The sequence below is a fragment of the Mytilus trossulus genome, chromosome 1 (genome assembly GCF_036588685.1).
Source record: "Mytilus trossulus isolate FHL-02 chromosome 1, PNRI_Mtr1.1.1.hap1, whole genome shotgun sequence".
Lineage (NCBI taxonomy): Eukaryota > Metazoa > Mollusca > Bivalvia > Mytilida > Mytilidae > Mytilus > Mytilus trossulus.
The window spans coordinates 11,391,476-11,412,650 of NC_086373.1; the positions used below are offsets into that span (position 1 = coordinate 11,391,476).

General features: G+C 31.3%; 2 protein-coding genes and 1 long non-coding RNA gene across 5 annotated transcripts; 1 reads left to right on the top strand and 2 right to left on the bottom strand.

Moving 5' to 3' along the window:
- Positions 1-1,854: 1,854 nt before the first annotated feature.
- On the top strand, positions 1,855-3,892 carry LOC134706697 (uncharacterized). The gene is made up of 2 exons (XM_063565873.1): positions 1,855-1,903; positions 2,546-3,892. Exons 1-2 carry the CDS (start codon positions 1,880-1,882, stop codon positions 3,512-3,514), a joined length of 993 nt encoding a protein of 330 aa, XP_063421943.1. The 5' UTR covers positions 1,855-1,879; the 3' UTR covers positions 3,515-3,892.
- Positions 3,893-6,385: 2,493 nt separating this feature from the next.
- Positions 6,386-13,774, bottom strand: LOC134715145 (uncharacterized). Of its 3 annotated transcripts, XM_063577106.1 has the most exons (6): positions 13,653-13,671; positions 12,650-12,728; positions 10,249-10,419; positions 8,848-9,015; positions 7,768-7,915; positions 6,387-7,084 (listed from the first exon to the last, which is right to left on the bottom strand). In XM_063577106.1, the coding sequence occupies exons 2-6, from the start codon at positions 12,699-12,701 to the stop codon at positions 6,964-6,966; spliced, it is 660 nt and encodes a 219-aa protein (XP_063433176.1). In that variant the 5' UTR covers positions 12,702-12,728; positions 13,653-13,671; the 3' UTR covers positions 6,387-6,963. The 3 variants fall into 3 exon arrangements, with proteins under 3 accessions (XP_063433186.1, XP_063433176.1, XP_063433168.1); XM_063577116.1 differs by lacking the exon at positions 12,650-12,728 and having other exon boundaries at positions 6,386-7,084; positions 13,653-13,774; XM_063577098.1 differs by lacking the exon at positions 13,653-13,671 and having other exon boundaries at positions 12,650-12,837.
- A 1,526-nt stretch (positions 13,775-15,300) lies between these two features.
- On the bottom strand, positions 15,301-16,703 carry LOC134706705 (uncharacterized). The gene is made up of 3 exons (XR_010105649.1): positions 16,466-16,703; positions 15,852-15,950; positions 15,301-15,423 (listed from the first exon to the last, which is right to left on the bottom strand). It is a non-coding gene; the product is annotated as an uncharacterized LOC134706705 (long non-coding RNA).
- Positions 16,704-21,175: the final 4,472 nt, after the last annotated feature.

The following is a 21,175-nucleotide window of genomic DNA, read 5'->3' on the forward strand; positions in this document are numbered from 1 at the left end:
TGTGTTTGCGGATGAATATGTCATTTATTTCATGTGAATTGAATAATTGTAGGATGTACCAGGGATATACATAGATATACCGTTCCCAGTGTATACATATCTGTCTGATAGTTTTCAAATTACCATCTGTCATTTATTCATTGTTCAATCATGGAAACTTGCGGTCATGATCCGATGTCCAGTATATCAGTACTTTGATTATATTCAACATGCACAATCGTGCTATACTGTCGTGTTATAAACGTTTGACGTTTTTATAAACGAATCGGACACGACGTCAATCAATCAATCAATCAATCATCAACATTTATCATATTTTTGCACACGTGATAATATAAATTCTATCCCTATTTATAAACTATTTTTCAATTTCGACACACAGGACTGATTTCTTTTTCAAATGGATGTGCGTGAAAGTACGTCAAATAGCCTAAAACGAAGTTCTATCTAAAGATTTTGACTGATATTTTAAATGTAAATCCGTTCAGAATCAATCAATAGTTTCTTTTATATTTATATTCTTTGACTCAAACTTTCCAGCTTCCGGGTGCGGGATTTTCTAGCTGTTTTGAAGACACATTGGTGGCCTTTTGCTGTTTTCTGCTCTTTGGTTGGATTGTTGTCTCTTTGACACATTCCTAATTTCCATTCTCAGTTTTAATATGTTTTTTAAAATACCCTCTGAAGACAGTCCAGGTTTATTAAGTTTATTCGAATAATTCTCTCGCCAAGACAAGACATACATAATGTATTACATTGTTCCGTTTTCTTTTTAAAATACTATCTTGTAATATGCTTGTACTGTATTGAATTTTGTTTGTTAATCGAAATTACTTACAATATTCACTTTTAAATAAAGATAAAAACGTCTACCTAATTTTCTATTCAATGGTACACAAAATTTAAAGATTACATTTATTGGAACATATCCAAGTTTAACTAAATGATACATATTTTAAACTAAAATATACTTTACATCTACATAGACCTAGATGTAAACCTATCATTTAAAAATATTTGTTTGTGCGAAATCGATAACTTGTTGCATTTTTTTTTTTTATTAATTAACTCCTTGAAACAAAGAATGTCAAACTTATAACAAAGGAATATTCCCACTAAAAAGGTGAGTTGCTGTATATTGATAAATAGGAATTTTGTGTTAACTTATATTTTGTCAATGCAGATCGATCAATCAATTTTAAGTTTTTTTTTAATGTTGAATAATGAAATAAATACTATAAATTTTTGAATAGTATTGCGGTTGTCTACGTTGTTATGAAAATGATTCTAACAAAATGAGACATCGTCACTTAAATAAGATCAATGCACCGGTTGGTCATTTTTGAATACAACTTTATAAATACTAGTAGCTTATATGCTTTTACAAAAGTTATTTTTAGTTTTAAAAAAAGGGCAAAAGATACCAGAGCAACATTCAAACTGATAGATAGAAAATAAACTGACAACACCATAGCTAAAAAAAAAAGACAAACAGACAAATAATAGTACACAACTGAGACACAACATATAGACCCAAAGACAAAGCAACACCAAAAACTTGGGGTGATCTCAGGTGCTCCGGAAGGATAAGCGGATCCTGCTACACATGTGGCAATTGTCGTATTGCTCATGTTATTACAAATCTGGTAAATCGTCTAACTCGGTAGGTCACTTTCGTGGAAATAGAACGGGATTGAAGTAACGGCATTATAGGGACATATCCGATATCATCTGCGAAACGAATATTCCGTTGCGGTCAACCTGTAAAACTGAACATTAATACGATACTGAAAGGCTGGATAAAGGCAGCGCTTCGACTATCATTGCAGAAAGCTGTACATTTTCAATTTTTCTAGGTAACTGAATAGGCGAGCGAAGTATGGCGTCAACAACAAAGAGAGAGGTGAGGTCATAGGAAACTTGTAATTCAATCTTATGCCGTTTTATTTCAGCACTTTCACAAAAATCAAATTTCGGAAGTGGCTTTTCAATTTTTATTACCATACGAAGATGTGGTATGTATTCCTATAAGACAACACAGCACAAGAAACTAAATAACACCACAATTAACAACTATGAATCACTGTACGGCCTTCAACAATGAGCAAAGTCCATACCGAATATTCAGCTAAAAGATGCTCCGAATTCACAGATGTAAAACAATTCAAACGAAAACACCAACGACAAAACTTTTTGTACAAAGCCATGAACGAATAAACAAATGTCTTGCAAAGCAGCAAATGACGACCACTGAGTTAAAGGCTACTGACTTGGGACTTATACAGAATGTTAAACAAGTTTGAGGTGTGAACAAAGTAAGACATAAGATAGGTAAAAATGTCAAAAATATGGGTACAGCTGACTCAACATTTTTATATAGAATCTTTATCACTGTAAAATGTCTATATAAAGCCTGCAAACAATTACATAAATATGACTATACAAATTCCTATACTTTTTTCTCTCTATTCAATATATATATATATGTATGTATACAAAACTAGTTATCATTAGTAAAATTCGCATGTAAGACTTTAATTTACAGGAGCCACAAAAGTTATCAATTCAAGGACTTTCTCTACCAAAACCTGAAGAAAAATTATTTGAGGACAGGTTTGGATCTTTTGTTGGATCTGAGGATGAATCCGATACAATTCAGCATTCTTTGATCCAGCAAATAGTCAACATGAACTTGGGACTCGAAAAACAAATAGAAACATTGCGTTTAAGACTAGACTTTGGAAGAAAGCATCACCATGCTGCAAATGAATCTGAAAAACTGTCTATGGAATCCGAAATTAAAGTAAAGACAATCAAAATTGATAGTCTGAAAACAGAGCTGAATAACAAGGAATGTTCTTTGTCAAAGTTAGAAGAAGACACTGATGACAAACGGAGTAAGCTGGCTGAAATTCAGACTCAGATTAGCGAAATGAAGCAGAATGTCGATGCTGCAACCACGTGGTTAACGGAAATTCAGAAAGAAATAGTTAACCTGGAATCCGAAAACAGACAGTTGGTGTCCGGTGAAGCTTTTGAGAAAGCACAAAAAGACATTATCACTTTAAAAAACGAAATTTATACTTTTCAACAAAATATAAAAGTAATGTCGAAAGAACTAAATCGGGCGCGAGAAGTTGTTGTTTCCCAAGGAAACAGTATGAAAATTCTTGAAACAGACAAACTTAATATACAGGTTAAATTCAAAGAAGATTTACAACGAATAACAATGTCTGTAAGATTTGAGATAGAGCGCATGCGTGATATTATGCAAAACCAGTGGAGTGAGATGAAATATCTCCGAGAGCAAAATCATACTGTGCGACAAGATGTAAAGGAAATCAAACATTTGTTGACACTTGCGCAAGCTCAACCAGATTCTAGTCGTCTTGCAAAGAGACAACCTGAATCAACTTTGTCATCTTTTCCACCAAGTCGAAATCCAACCCGAAAACCATCTCATCCTCCGTTGCCGGCATTGTCGCCAAAACGAACAATCGTTCATAGAAAATGATTTTTTCGTCAAATATAATTGACTGCTGTTAAAGTCCTCTTTTAAGTACATCACTTGGCATTTGGTAGTATAATACGACTGAAACAACTCGGGTAACTGAGTTCTAAGAATAGCTTTTTACTTTCCTTGTTTCGAGTTTGTAACAAATACGCGAACCCTAGAATTTCATTTGATGATAAAAATTTAACATGTCAGAAATATTACTTTTGTAGTTTGAATTAAGACATTTTAAGAGTAGATTGCAGTCAAGTCAATTTGGTATACATTTTTGCACATGGAACGGCCATTATTACAGTCTTTCGAAGTTAAAATATGTATCCGATTATATATATTGACGTAGCTCAATTGAAATGCTCAGATTTTAAATAAATACCGAGATTGGTATTCTTAGAAAACACACTCATGTTTCGTCAATTTGTAATTCAAGAAACAGACATTATTTTCTTATTGCCAAATATATTTTTATGTTGTATAACTTTTTTTTTCAACAGACAATCGTCATGTCTACTGATGGGAACAAATTATCCTTCTCTTCTTGTTGAATTGTTTCTCAATACGCGTGAGACAGACTTCATACAAGTTCTTCATAAGAAGAAATAAAAGAATCTGGTATTTTCATTTAACTCAAAGTTGCACTAAACATTGATGTTCTCCGAGGGACCCACTGAATTGTTCTATGTTGACTTTGTTGGTCACTTAACTTAAGGCAATTTATACCAATGATATAGTTATGTCCTCTTCATGTCCTGACTCGCATCAAGAAATTGGCAATGCCGCGATTTCGGACAAATATTCTACTATATACAACAAAATATACTTTCCGCTAAGAAATATTTCAGCATCCCCTACAAATGGAGGTCGAATCAATGGTTACACATTGTAAAGTTCGTCGTTATTTCTACCGACACCATCATCATTCGGGTGACTGTTATAGCGAAACTATGTGCTAGATAACCACAAATATTGTTAAATCGTCATTGTTGCAATCCAGACCATTTATGCTTCATATTATAATCTCCGACTGGGACTTTTCTTCTTATTCTTATTTTTTGCAAGCATGTAACATGACGGATGGCATAAGAAACTTGGTTCCGGAACTGTCTATATTTCCTTGTACACCCTGGTTTTTTTTTTAAATAAGTTCGTGTTGTCTTTGCTCACGTTTTAAGTCTGTGTGTTGTGCTTCCTGCTACTGTATTGAGGCTTACAATTTTCTGCTCCTTTGTTTGATTGTAAATTTGTTGTGATCCTTTGTAATTTCCTTTTCAGGCTTGGTATTGTATGTCATTTTCTCACTGTGTTGAATACCAATTGGTGGTCTTGTGATGTTTTCTGTATGCTCTTTGGTCGGGTTGTTATCTCTTTGACACATTCTCCACTTGCATTCACAATTTTAAAATCGTCGATTGGTGGTTTTTCCCCTTGGTACTCTCTTCCTTCTTTTTTCTTGGTTTCTACGTTAATCTTTTTTTCCAAATGTTCCATTAGTTTTATATTTTCTTATTTAAAGTTATTGTAAAGGTCGGTACATTTAAAAAAAAAAATAATTGTGTACACCACGTTTTTATTTCGGTTACAAACATTTTCATCTTTGCTCTCAAAATCAGACAAAATAATTAAATCATGAAAACGACATCAAACCGAGAAAAAAAATAAAGAGCTATTGTATTTTTCAAGAATATATTTGTTCTTTTTTTATATTTCAACAAATATATATGTATATATAATTTGTTCTTTTTTTATATTTCAACAAATATATTCATTCTAAAAATGTACGCACGGTCAACGCTTTTACAACCCTATAAAGTTTCAAAAAGAAGTATTCAATACTTATAATTACATTTTTTTTAGCTAAAATCATGAAAACACGATTTTTATCGAGTTTTATTTAATTCACCTGTGCACTTTTTTGTGGGACCTCGTGTCATCATGCTTGTTAAATGTTATTGTCTGATGCAATTGTTTACGGAATAACATGTTAGCCAATCAAAATAACGTATTATAATGAAACTTACATCTAATGTAATTATTTACAAATAAAATATAATGATCAGATTAAAACATAACAACAATTCAACATCATTAAAATATTAGAAATTAACAATAAACAAACACGCCTGCGTGCAGAATCTATGGATGGATCTATGTACATTGTAAATCTAAAACATTGACTTAAAATAGTCTACACAAATGAGATACACTGCATCTATAAAAAATTTATCTACAAAAATGAGATTCACTGCGTCTAGACAATCTCGATATTTAAATATGAGATACGCTGTGTATAAATTTTAATCTACAAAAATGAGAAACACTGCGTCTAGACACATGAGTCTAGTCGTCTGCTGTGATAGTAACTTGTTGTAAACATCCGGTATGGTTTAATATTTCTTAGGCGGAAGATTATCATTGGTAGTAACGACAACTGGACCATCATTTTCCTGTGGAGCTTTGTACATTTCTTTTTTAAGTAAAGCTGCCAGGCGCTTTCTTCTCCAAAGGCTGTAAAATATAATTTTAATGGTAAAAATTTAAACTTAAACATGAACCTGAAAATAAAAGTAGAGATATTAAAACGGTATACCTTCTTGAACGGTGTTAAATGTACTTACAGGACGTGTGCACAACGTTTTTATTTCGGTTACAAACATTTTCATCTTTGCTCTCAAAATCAGACAAAATAATTAAATCATGAAAACGACATCAAACCGAGAAAAAAAATAAAGAGCTATTGTATTTTTCAAGAATATATTTGTTCTTTTTTTATATTTCAACAAATATATATGTATATATAATTTGTTCTTTTTTTATATTTCAACAAATATATTCATTCTAAAAATGTACGCACGGTCAACGCTTTTACAACCCTATAAAGTTTCAAAAAGAAGTATTCAATACTTATAATTACATTTTTTTTAGCTAAAATCATGAAAACACGATTTTTATCGAGTTTTATTTAATTCACCTGTGCACTTTTTTGTGGGACCTCGTGTCATCATGCTTGTTAAATGTTATTGTCTGATGCAATTGTTTACGGAATAACATGTTAGCCAATCAAAATAACGTATTATAATGAAACTTACATCTAATGTAATTATTTACAAATAAAATATAATGATCAGATTAAAACATAACAACAATTCAACATCATTAAAATATTAGAAATTAACAATAAACAAACACGCCTGCGTGCAGAATCTATGGATGGATCTATGTACATTGTAAATCTAAAACATTGACTTAAAATAGTCTACACAAATGAGATACACTGCATCTATAAAAAATTTATCTACAAAAATGAGATTCACTGCGTCTAGACAATCTCGATATTTAAATATGAGATACGCTGTGTATAAATTTTAATCTACAAAAATGAGAAACACTGCGTCTAGACACATGAGTCTAGTCGTCTGCTGTGATAGTAACTTGTTGTAAACATCCGGTATGGTTTAATATTTCTTAGGCGGAAGATTATCATTGGTAGTAACGACAACTGGACCATCATTTTCCTGTGGAGCTTTGTACATTTCTTTTTTAAGTAAAGCTGCCAGGCGCTTTCTTCTCCAAAGGCTGTAAAATATAATTTTAATGGTAAAAATTTAAACTTAAACATGAACCTGAAAATAAAAGTAGAGATATTAAAACGGTATACCTTCTTGAACGGTGTTAAATGTACTTACAGGACGTGTGCACAACGTTTCTCTTTTGGTCATTTCTTAATAAATATTAGAAAACAGTCATTTAGAATATCGTATACGTCAAAATAATCCCCCCAACGTACTATAACTTGGTGTAGGCCTAAAAATAAAAAATAAAATATTTATACCAATTTTTCATTCGTAAACCTATACCTACAAAAAGAATGGCTCTGTCTAGTCCTATAATATATGACCTCGGAGTTTCACTGATATCATTTACATTTTTTTTACTATCAATGTTGAATCATTGAATAGTAAAAATAAGATCCCATAAAAAACGTTGAATGTAAATATTAAGAAACTCCGAAGTCATATATTATATGATAGTCACTATACTCTGTCGTGCCTTTAAAATGGAAGGTATGACAGAAAGTCACAGGACAAAAAGTGAAAATACAATAAAGATACATGTAACTTGTTTTCCTTTTATAAACGAAATAATTATAATGACCATATTTTCAATCACTACTTTGTAATTAGTGCCGTCATCAGCGCCGCCAACACTTGATACCAACCACACTCGTAAGCATCGTTTTCGAAACTAAAAAAACTTACTATATAGCAACCATGGAGATCAACACACCAGCAATTATCACTGATCCGATGACCAAAACAACATATCGATGGTTTCGATGACATCGATGAAACTTCTTTCCGTAATCTTCTTCTTGTTCTTCACAATCATCATCATCATCGTCCTTTTCTAGATATATAAAAAGGAACTCAAACACCCTTTATGAAAATTGCATCTTTTTAGTTAATGTATATGATTGTAATATATAGGTTGAGGGTTTGGTGCAAGCAAGCTACAAATTGAAGTTTAAACCCGCCACATTATGTATATGCATTTTTCAAAAATCAAGAGCCCGTAACTCAGTGGTTTCCGTTTCTTGTTGTATATCATATTTGTTTTTCGTTCATTGTTTTGTCTGAATCAAACTGTTTAATAGTTTTCTCATTAAAATTGTTAAAAATAGATGTGAATTTTCTTATTTCGGGTTTTTATAGCTGACGATGCGTTAAAGTTGTTTCTCATTGTCGATACTGTACGATGACATATATTTGTTAACTTCTATGTCATTTGGTCTCTGGTGGAGACTGATCTCATTGTCAATCTAAAAACATCCTTTTATTTTATATGTTTCTACACATTATTCTGATGCTGTAGCTCAATCTTTGCTCTCACTTCTTGATGTCGCGTGGGTTGCGTAGAAGTAGCAAATACCAATTTTATAGTATTCTTGATTTGTTCCAACCTGAGATCGAACCAAATATCTCCAACGCTCGAGGTGAGCACATCACCGAGACGATCAAATTATATTAAAAAAAAACATAATATCACTCTGCATGAATAAAGAGTTCACATATTGACTGAGATATACGAAAAATAGAGAAGACGAATAGTCTAGCATAGCAAACTTTTATAAAATAAACAATACAAATGGAAATGAAAGACGTAAAAATGTAAATAAAAAAATGTTTTTACTAAACACATGAATTATGCTGAAACCTTTAAACTTTTTGAACAAAAGCTTATACATCGTGTTGAGTAAAAGTTTATGTTATCATTTTGAGTAGCAATTATTACAATATGATTCGTACGCATACTGTGTATAAATGTAAATCATAACTTACTGAAACAATAAGCTTCGTCCTGTGTAGCAGTTGCATTGAGATAGTAGACATTGTATTCTCCACAGTTGTGAACTTTGATGCTGTACTTGTTTTCACAAGGTTTTCCTTCACTATGATAAACACATCCGTCTAGGATTGCGTTATCACCTTCGTTAGCTGGAAAGGATCCTTAAAGCAAAAATATTTTACAAAAAATATTAAAAATTTCAGTGCAAAGTATATTATCAGTATGTTTAATAATATTGTGTTTCATTTTATTTTCGTAAAGAAAACGGGTTTTAAATATTGTTATATCATGTCTAAGGAGTTTCAAATATTGACTGTTCTAAACATATCTAAACATATGCACACTTTTTGAATTTTTGCCGAATGGTATTTATTTTCAAACATTACATGCTTGTAAAACCTGCTTAATGCTTTAGGAATTGAGTGTGGCTTGTTTGGAAATGGATATCATAGCATTGGTGTTTTTTTTAACCCTTCGCCAGGTACCATCTAGACCAAACCAGGAATGTCGAATAGAATTATATACTATCAGATTATTACATGGCATTTTTCATATCGCATGTATTATCAGCCCTAGGTTCAATATCAGCCCAAGAGCCGCATGGCTCGAGGGCTGATATTGACCGAGGGCTGATAATACATGCGATATGAAAAGATGACATGTTATGATCTTTTTATCATATGCTTCAACAATGGAGAAAAATAACAGATAGGTATATTGATCCTTTTACGTGGTTTTAAAATAAAAGTTCAAAGAGTGAAAAGTTCATGGATGTCGGACCTAAAATTTAGTACATTTGATATGAAATCTCTCTATCATATACCCAAACAGAAAAGAAAAATATCTAAATATGTACAAATCGACAAAAAAAAGTTATTCAACACTATACATAATGAACACCGTTTCGAAAAGTCAACTTTTTTTAGTAACTTTCTAAATTGTGTTTAAAACTTTTAAAAATGCATTTGTTCGGGTTTTTATTTGTTTGTTGTTTGGTTTTTTTTTTAATAATTTTACGCAATATACTTTCCAGTATCAAAATAATTGTTCTGTACATTACTTTGTAATGTTTTCCACTGAAAACGTAGCATTGCGGTGTATTTTCCGGAATTTGCCGAGTATCACCGGAATGCCATGCGATAACGTTACGGAATGGCATGTGATAACATTTGAAGCATGTGATAAACTTTTCATATCAGCCCTCTAAGCACCAATTCGAAAAATATGAAATTTTCGTTAATTCAATGCTATTATCATACAGTAAGAATCACATGTTATTTACTCTAAGTATATGATAAAACAAAATATCGAACAACAAAATCAAATAAAACAAATTATTTTATAATGGTCAATTAAAAATTATTGAACAGAATTTTTTACTAACAATTACGTACCTTTTGCCCATATTGGAAACTGTATAAATGAACAGGATTCGGGAATATCATCTTCATTGAGTAACTCGTGGTGTTTCATTCTGTACCATCCTAAAGTTAATGTGTTATGCGTGTTTGTCTTCTCCTTCGTGTCAAGTTTTATTGCTGAGTCACATTCTACTGAGCTATCAGCTGAAACACAAATAATCACTTTACCATGTAGGTAAATATTCGATGTTTTAAGAGACTTATAAAAAATAGGGAAAATAATGCATTGGAGACCTATGTAATACCCGATTAGGGAATTTATATAGAATGCTGCAAGGCGAAAGGTTCATATCATTTTAAAATCAAGAACGCATTGTCGGATTAAACTTTCATTAGAAAATCCCATGGTTTATTGTGTGACCGTCATGTGCGATATAAAAAGCAGTCTTACAATGTTACTGGGGAAAAAACAAATAAAAAATAGTAAAAACATCAACATAAAACGAAACGATATAACTTGACATAATGAACAAGTACATATTATCGTACAAAATAAGGGAGAAAATTAAAAACCAATTGTTCTGAACAATTGAAGGTCTTTCCACCAATAAGGATCTATTTTGATATGAAAATATAAAAATTCAGTTGGAAATGTCAGTTCCTATGGCTTATGAATTTCAAGCAAAGGTCAAAATCTAGAACGTCCATTTAACCTATGACCTTGACCTCAATTTCAAGGTCATAAACCAAGGATCCTAAATCCAAAGACCCTAGGTCTGTATTATGTATGGTCCATGAGTAATATCACTTTACACATAATTCTAAATATAAGAGGGGCAAAAACTCCCATTTATTGTCTACGCACCCTTCCAATCAAAATTTATAAGTAACGACATGTCGCAACTATCAATTTCGTGAAAATAATTTGTCAAAATCTTATAAAGTTAATGAAAAAGAGTGAAAATAAGCCAAAATCAAAATTTAAAATTTGACCTTGACCTTTTACCTTGACCTAATTTTCATTTTTTTGGACCAAGGATCTTAAATCAAAAGATCCTAGGTCTCTATCACTTATGGTTTACCAGTTAGAAATGCATATAACTTATATCAAATGCATAAGGGAAAAAAACTCTCATATGGAGCGTTCATATTGCTTCCGTCAAAATAGGACAAATCATGCGAAGGATATAATGAGCAATTTTATAAAATAAATTTGTCGTAATCTTTTACGGTTGCGAAGGAGTAGTGCAAACAAGGAAAACAGTGTTTGGGGAGATAACTCCTACAAAGACAAGTATTGGGTTAAGCAGGGTAAATTTCAAAATCGCATAAACTGTTCGATATCATATACCAAATGTATAAGCGACATATTGCGATACAAATGTTTATTGCAAGAACAAAATTAGGCGGAAGAAAAAAAAAAAAAAAAAAATAATCAGAAGAAAAACAATAGGTCTTTCCACAGAAAAGTGGAAAGACCTAATTAAACACGAAAAACTGAACAACTGAATTAATGAAATCAACAAAACAGGCAATGTGAGAATTTCATGTTCCTAAAACAACCAATAACTCGGTCACAGGAGCCATGAAAGACATGAAAACTGGGTTCCCAGAATAATAGCTCCTCGCTTTTTTCGTTTTTAAACAAAAATGAATTGATTTTAAAATTTATTATCTATAGATACATATGATGACGTGGTACGAGTGTCAATGAGACAACTCTCCATCCTAGTCACAATTTGTTAAAGTAAACCATCATAGGTCAATGAACGACCTTCAACACGGAGCGTTGGCTCACACGGTCACACCTAACATATTTACCTCGAATATATGATGGTTTCCAAGTCTTTGAGTTATTAACGGACATACATTGTTTATTTATTTATTTATTATTGTTCTATATGCGTTGGAGAGCGGTTAGTTACTAGGTAAAATGAACGTGCAACACATTTATATATATTTAAAAAATCAGTAGACATCATTAATCACGAAAACATGTTTATTTTTATATGTTTTCAATTTTCTCTTGGTTTAAAGATTCTTCCATAAAATGACTGTTAATAACAATACAATAAGTTTACTTCTTTCTTGACGATTCATAGTTCAAAATATTCTGTATAACCTCCTTGTTATAACTTACTCCTATTTTAGTCCGAAATTAGAGTCTTTTTATAATAATTGGTTTCATATAAATACTTATGATTGCGGCATGGTTGTCATAGGTATGTACACTCGAATCAAAATTACACCGGAATTTCCGATTTTCTTTTGATTAGGCAGAAACGCCTTTTATATAAATGTCCAAGCTACAAGAAATTATCCGTATTTAAAGTTTCCTTGTGAAGTGTTTTTTCGTTGTTATTTACTCGTTTTCTATATCTACAATGAAAGATATGTAAACAAGTATTAATCAACGTTCAAAAGGTCAACTTACCATTTACAGTTATGCTGCTGATAACTAGTAAAGCCAAAAGAAATATCCTCATTGCTTTCAAGTCTAGCTAAGACCAACTCTAAAAGATATTAAACGAATAACCAGATTTAACCTAATATTATCTAATCGTCTCTTTAATTATTAATTCTATATACCGACCTCAGGGTCGTTTTACACAGAATTTGTCAATAGCACATTTACAACAAGTCATGCATGGTATATATTTCAGTATTGCACGAAGTTGGTACACTTCTATTTAAATATTACAATCAAATATTTGAATTACAAAAGTTATTTGAAGGTTGTTCTATTTTTGTAATTCGTGATCGAATTGAATTGATTTTGAATTGAATGATCTATAGATATAAGAAGATGTGGTATGAGTGCAAATGAGAAACTCTCATCCAAGTCAAATTTGTAAAAGTAAACAATTCATGATAGGTCAAAGTATCGTCTTCAACATGGAGCCTTTGCTCACACAGAACAGTCATAAATGACCCAGAAAGGACTAGTTTAAAACCATTTATAACTAGAAACACTTATGAACCACATCAACAAACGACAACCATCGAACATCAGGTTCCTGTCTAGGACAGGTGCAAACAAATCAAAATCTACATGGTTTAGCATGGATGTCAATGCTCAAGTTTTTTTTAATTATTCTTATGATAAGGAGGTTTGTGCTGATTAAAACAAATATATCGTCCTGAACCTTCATGTAATATTTGCCACTGGTTGTTACGCTACCAACAGACAATCAATCAAATTTAATTTGCAATGCAATTATTTCATTTTGCTGTTGGAGAAGACACTCATTTGAGAAATGTTTTCTTGTAAATATCTATAACCTTCATTTCTTTATTTGTTGTCCATATGTGTCATGTCTTCATTGGGTCTTAATTTTGTTCATAAATAATTGCATTCAGTGTGCGCTGTTCCAGTGTTGTTAAATTTTTATTATGTGAAAATAAATTTGTACAAAGACAGGCATGCTGAAGCTTACCTGGAACAAAGTATACCATGAAAATCATCAGTATACTGTATAATGATTTCATTGCTGTTTTTATGTCCAGTTTTCACATAGGTTTATAGTTCCATTCAATCTTTAGTCTCTAAGACTTTTACAGGTAATCAATGGGAAATATAACCTATAAATACTCATTAAATATATATCCAGGTATATATTGATCTATATTTCAGAACGTTCACTTTTCTAAAGTAGACATTTATATCAGTGTTCAATATTTAATTTTGAGAAAGATGTTTAGAAAACATAGGAGTCAATCTATAATTCACTTAGAAATAGATATTATATAAAAGAAGATACCAGAGAATATTCCTGATTGTCAACAATCTATTTATGGTCTATTAGTTTCCAACTAATTCTGATTGCTTTGTTTCAGTATTCATATTTGAAAATACTTTCATCGTTTCTGAGATCATTCGCAGGGAGCCACATATGATATTCTTGTCAAAATGTGGCTCTTTATATTAACTTTTTGATTCACAATCGCATATCAGAAGAACTGAAGGACAAACGTCCAACCAAAAATCCCAATTCAGAAAAACTTGTTTTGGTTGAAATTATTGCTTAAATTATAGAAATCCAATGTTGGTGAAAAAGAAAAGTGAGATATCTCAGATAAAGAGTATTTTAATATTTTTCGTTACCAGAAATAGATTTTGACTTATTTACCACACGAAATACCGTGGTTCGTATAATGATTTAGATGTTAGAAAATACTAAATAATGACAAAACCATCTAAACCGTTTACTAGTTTACAATGGGAAAATATTGACTAAATGGGTCAAATACGAAAGCCATATGCAGGTATTGGAATCTTTAAATTGCTTGGTTTATCAAAAACAATTGGAGAAAATGTTGCTGTATATAGAGCAACTAAACAAATAAGGGGTTTGTGTCTTTAAATATCAGGCTGTTTCTTGTAGTTAGGTTGCTGTCTCATACTTCACATCTCATTTAATTCTTATCCGCCCTGTTTACATGTCTTGGTTGGAAAGTATGCATGCCAAACTTCCGGGTCAAAGTGAAGAAAATACATTCTTGTTCTTATGTTACATTTACCCAAGAGCAATTTAATACAATATATATGTAAATCTACTTTACTGTTGGTCGATGATTATGTTTTGTTTTTACTTGTTATGGATTTGTTTTGGGTGTTTTTTTGTAATAACAATTTTGGTCTTTTTAAAACTGCCAACCATTAATTATCATTCACAAGTCCCAAATCAGGATCATATGGCCTTAATGTTTGTTTTGTATGTTTTTTTCTAATTTAAGTTCATTTATATGTTCCGGAATTTAATGTGACGTCCATTTTCATTGAACCTGAACATATTTTTGTTTAGAGGCAGCTTAAGCCCTCCAATGGTTGCAAGATTTTCTCGCTGTGTTGAAGAACTAATGGTGGCCTTGTGTTAATTGTTCTTTGCTCTTTGGTTGGGCTTTTGTCTCTTTGACCCATTACCCATTTCCATTCTCAATTTAACATCAAATCATGTTATCGAGAATTTTATTCAGTGATGAATGAAGTATGATATTGGGTCTGTGGAACCAAGGATTTGTATAGTAAGAAGTCTTACTATACAAATCCTTGATGGAACATACTGTTTACGAAAAAAGATTGAATTGACAAATTATATGTTTTATTGAAATACAAATGAACACTTGGTACAATTGTCAGAATATTTAGTTGTTCGTCTCGGTGAGTTGTAGCAGCACCATTCAATATTAGAAATCTTCGGACTTGATCTAAAATATATCAAAAGTTCAGAGTTTAGATAACAGTCTTTCACAATTGGTATAATCATGGAAGTATTATAATACTTCCATGGTATAATATAGTGGAATAGTGGCTATAATGATTTATAAGTATTCAAGTGGTTACTACTATGCCTCTGAAACCCCTAAAGCTAGTCGAATAGAGGGAATAGGGCACTAGTCAGTAAAATTAAGTATCGGAACAAAAATTCTGAACATTTCATATGATAATAAGGAACAAGAAACGATTAAAAAGCCGAACTGGAAATGTATTATGATCAGCCGCGTAAATGGTACTCTCAATCTTTTTCTTGTCATTCACACTAACAATTAAAGGATGCTTTTCACAAATATGGAGCGGAAGACGCACTCATAGAATAAAAGAATGTTCAGACGATTAATTAAATGAATAAACTCACCAAAATTGACTGTTTTACACAGAAAACTGAATGCTTTTTAACCGGCAATGTTGTTTCCAGTGAAGTTGAATAGGTTCAAGAAGAAGAGTCCTCCTAACACTGCAAAAGAAAATATTATCATAAGAATAATGTTAATCTTATAGGTTCAAGAAGAACAGTCCTCCTAACACTGCAAAAGAAAATATTATCATAAGGATAATGTTAATCTTATTCTAAAAAAAGGATTCACCTGTGTGTTCATTTTACATTATGATTTTAACAAAAATAAGACTTTGATCAAATTAGATATGCATGAAAACAAGAATTGCAAAGCACGATAGTTATAACTCAGCACAAGAGTTTTGCTGAATTTAGTTTTGATTTTATTCTACAGATCTTGTGATATCAAAGAATCAGATTTCTCGATGTAGAAATATTCTTAGATTTGTTGAATTCAAACTTATGGTTTTCCTCACCATCATGCAGTTAAACAACCTTACTGCACATATATAGATAAATGGTAAATGATAGATGATAGATATTAACGACACTTATTATTATGATTCCATGGTATAACGAAAGTCATGAATATGATTCCATGGTAATAAATGACATAGATATAAAGTTAAACTTACAGTAGTTGAAAAGTCTGGCCTGTTTAAGGGCTTGTTGGCTGTTTGCTGCGTAACTGGCGTACTGTGCAACGTTTCTTTGTCCGTATCCATACTGTCCATACTGGGCTCCGGGGTAGTAGGCCGCTGAGACTACCATGGCCAAGATACAGGGGAGGACAATGCAGAGGATGATTTTGTTCATTTTGATTTTTAAGATGACTTTCACAATCTGAAAATGATAAAATCATTAGTTGATAAATAAAAAAGAAGATGTGGTATGATTGCCAATGAGACAACTCTCAACAAGAGAGCATATGACACAGAAATTAACAACTATAGGTAACCGTGCGGCCTTCATCAATGAGCAAAGCCAATACCGCATAGTATGAGTATATGATAATAAATTTTAATCGAAACAAATATCATTAATCTTGAGATGTATGAACTCAAATTCTAAATACACTGAAACATAAACTGTTACATACAAAAACTGGATATTTCAGGTCTTATTCATTGCGCAGGTTGAGTATTCGAGAAAATATATATTCTTTACAATAACACGCGAAGTTATGAATCTTTTACTGTATATAAAGCTTTATAAATGAACATTATATATTTTTCAAATTTCAAAATGTTGTCAAATGGAATTCTTATCAAAAAATGTTTATTCTTGTAAATTCTACAAAGTACAAAATTTAAAAACAATTAATTCTGAACAAATATTATATTTTTCCTAATATATTTTAATAGACAATACTGCTCTAAATATGATTTATATTGCAAGTTAAATCTGAAAAAAAATATTTTCAAGAATTCTTTTATATATTGATTACATGCTATATTTCTAGCATATACCAATAAATTATAGTTATTATGAAACACAAACCGTTTGTGTTGTACATCATAATTCTTTAAAAAGGACTTAAAAAAAACCCATGAAAATGATCATAATAAATTACATATTCAGGAAAACTTGTTAAAAAGTGCGTTTGTATAAATTTAGTTTAAAAGCATTACAAATTAGATTCAGTAATTAAAAAAAAAAAATAACAACTTTCAGTATTTACCAATGCTGTAGATATATATAATTTTTCCCAATTTCAATTGCAACACAAGAAGTAAACCTTACCTTTGAGATTAGAACTGGAAGTGTATGTGAAATAGCTCTGTTTGGTATTTATACATGTTTTTTTTTTCGTATTACGAAATTTTACATAGACCGATATATCCGTTATATCTCCGAAACAGACACATGTAGTAATATTATTTCACCAAAACAAGTTCCTTGAATTTTACTCGACTAGGAAGTAAAACATGAAGTAAGGTAATGTTATTACTTTTTTTCTGAATGTAAACAAAAATCGCATTGAATATAATGTAAGATGCTTGATAGATTGTCTTTATTTTTTTATTTCCATGGTCTCTTATTTTTTTCCAACTCAATGGTCTTTATTTTTTTCATTTCAATGGTCTTTATTTTTTTTCATTTCAATGGTCTTTATTTTTTTTCATTTACATGGTCTTTATTTTTTTTTTTATTTCCATGGTCTTTATTTTTTTCATTTCAATGGTCTTTATTATTATTATTTCCATGGTCTTTATTTTTTTTCATTTCAATGATCTTTATTTTTTTTCATTTCATTGGTCTTTATTTTTTTTCATTTCAATGATCTTTATTTTTTTTCATTTCATTGGTCTTTATTTTTTTTCATTTCAATGGTTTTTATTTTTTTTCCATTTCAATGAGCTTTATTTTTTTTTCGTTTCCATGGTCTTTTTTTTCATTTTCATGGTCTTTATTTTTTTTTCATTTCCATGGTCTTTAATTTTTTTTCATTTCCATGGTCTTTGTTTCAATGGTCTTTATTTTGTTTCATTTCCATGGTCTTTATTTTTTTCATTTCCATGGTCTTTATTTTTCATTTCCCTTTAAGTTTTAACAGTTTATTGATAATGAATCAAAGCAATATGTTAACACACAAGTGTGTATACCAACTATCTACTACAAGATAAATATGTTCCGGACCATATGAGTATTTATTTTATCAAGTTTTCTCATGTATATTATTGAAAAATATACCTATATGGTCCAAATACTCATATGGTCCTGCCCGTTTATAACCAAACGAGTATATACTCATATGGTCCGACCATACGCGTATGGTCGGACCATATGAGTATACACATATGGTCATGACCATACGCGTATGGTCCAAATACTCATATGGTCCGGAACATATATAATAGATTTGACAAGACAATTGAACTGATAAACGTGTGATAGAATATTGGGAAAAATGTATTCCCCCTTTTTTTTTTACTAGAGCGTTAATTACAAACGTGAAGAAAATACTATAATATTATAGATGAATAGATGAGTTTTATTTTTGAATACTAATTTTTGTCGAGCCTTCTTCTTAGGTCGAAAAAGCGAGAAAGCGATCCTACATTCCGTCGATGTTGGCGGCGGCGTCCACAAATATTTACTCTGTGGTTAAAGTTTTGAAATTTTATTAACTTTCTTAAATTATTCTGGATTTCAAACAAACTTGGACAGAAGCTTGTTTGTGATCATAAGATAGTATCCAGAAGTAAATTTGGTATAAAAAAAATCTGTTTTTCCGTATCTTACTTAAAAAGTACTTATTTTTTCTTCCAGTTAATATTAAATACAGTCTGCAATTAAAGTTTTTAAAACATTTATTTGATTAAAAAGCTATCCTGGATATTTACCAAACTAAGACAGAAGATTCTTACTTTCAAAAGATAGAATCGAGAGGAATATTTTTATCGACTTTTTTTCTTTCATTTTGTTGAGCCTGCATTTACCAACAAAAGTAGGCCAGACACTGGGTTCCTCGGAACCCTCGCGAATTTTGTAATATCAAAAATTCCCGCTTTATCAATATTGAAAAAAACCGTTGGTGAATTCTTTGCAGAGGAAATTAAGTTCCAATTTATCAGCGCTGTTCGATATTTGCAGATTACCTAATCAAATTACAATTCCCTCAGATTACCCATTTCCCCTAATTTAAGTCTTTTTGTCACTTCTATCGTCAGTGTAGAAAACCGATTCGGAATCTTTCCAAGCTCACTACGATGAGCAATTTTATTCACCCATCCATGTATTTTTGTTTCTTTACACTAAATTAAAATTTCAGACCACCACATATAGTAAACTAAGAGGGCTCGATACATCAGCAGAACTACACAGAAGTGAGAAAGAACAAACAGACTTTCTGCAAATGTGTATAGCACAGTAATCTTCAGGTTTACTAACCTGCAGGCATTCAGATTTTTCTTCCAGATTTGAGTTTTGGCACCAATAGATATTTTCATTTATTATGCCCCACCTACGATAGTAAAGGGGCATTATGTTTTCTGGTCTGTGCCTCCGTTCGTCCGTCTGTGCGTCCGTGTGTCCGTTCGCTTCAGGTTAAAGTTTTTGGTCAAGGTAGTTTTTAAAGAAGTTGAAATCCAATCAACTTGAAACTTAGTACACATGTTTCCCATGATATGATCTTTCTTATTTTAATGCCAAATTATAGTTTTGACCCCAATTTTATGGTCCACTGAACATAGAAAATGATAGTGTGAAGTTCAGGTTAAAGTTTTTGGTCAAGGTAGTTTTTGATGAAGTTGAAGTCCAATCAACTTGAAACTTAGTACACATGTTTCCTATGATATGATCTTTCTAATTTTAATTCAAAATTAAAGTTTTGACCCCAATTTCACGGTCTACTGAACATAGAAAATGATAGTGCGAGTGGGGCAACCGTGTACTATGGACACATTCTTGTTTTTATATATTTTGATAAATACTGAATAAAATTGAGAAAGGAAATGGGAAATGTGTCAAAACGACAACAACCCGACTAAAGAGCAGACAACAGTCGAATGCCACCAATGTGTCTTCAATGTAGCAAGAAACTCCAACACCGTAGGTGTTCTTCAGTCGGCCCCTTAAAAAATATGTTAAATAATTTAATTTAATTTAATTCTTTATTTATTTAAAGAGTATTGCCAACAGCCAGATGCTACGTGTGGGTCTCCTCAACGTAGATATATACAAATTCACAATTATCAAAGTTTTGAATACAAACATGTTAAACATAAGACTAGACAATATATACAGGACAAGACATACAAATATATTTTGACTACACACCCATCCAATCACTCGCTCATTATTATTCACATGCACACGACTTAACAAACATGTACGATTCAGTAATATAGAATAGTGATTATTGAAAGACAATTTTGAGCACAATCAGGTCAAATTTAATATTATATATGTGTTTCAAAGCTTATATGTTTTTTACAAAAAAAAAGTTAAAGAACATATAAGTTATTAAGCTATTGAGAAAATCTGTTCGAAGATTTAATAAATCGAAACACACACTCAACAACTCTAAATTAGTATCATCAGACAAATCATCACTAATAAAAATATGTTTACTAGTATAAAGGGATAATGGACGTCATACTAAACTCCGAATTATACACAAGAAACTAAATTAAAAAGTATACAACACAAAGAAAGGCCAGAGGCTCCTGACTTGGGACAGGCACAAAATTGCTGCGGGGTTAAACATGTTTATGAGATCTCAACCCTCCCCCTATACCTCTAGCCAATGTAGAAAAGTAAACGCACAACAATACGCAAATTAAAATGCAGTTCAAGAGAAGTCCGAGTCCGATGTCAGAAGATGTAACAGAAGAAAATAA

Bases quoted from the DNA above. Each gene is read 5' to 3' on its own strand.
- LOC134706697 (XM_063565873.1), top strand. From the start codon at position 1,880: ATGGCGTCAACAACAAAGAGAGAG. The intron at 1,904-2,545 runs GTGAGGTCATAG...TTTAATTTACAG, and splicing joins CGTCAACAACAAAGAGAGAG to GAGCCACAAAAGTTATCAAT.
- LOC134715145 (XM_063577116.1), bottom strand. From the start codon at position 13,704: ATGAAATCATTATACAGTATACTGATGATTTTCATGGTATACTTTGTT. The intron at 10,420-13,652 runs GTAAGCTTCAGC...TTTGTGTTTCAG, and splicing joins CATGGTATACTTTGTTCCAG to CTGATAGCTCAGTAGAATGT. The intron at 9,016-10,248 runs GTACGTAATTGT...TTTTGCTTTAAG, and splicing joins GTTTCCAATATGGGCAAAAG to GATCCTTTCCAGCTAACGAA.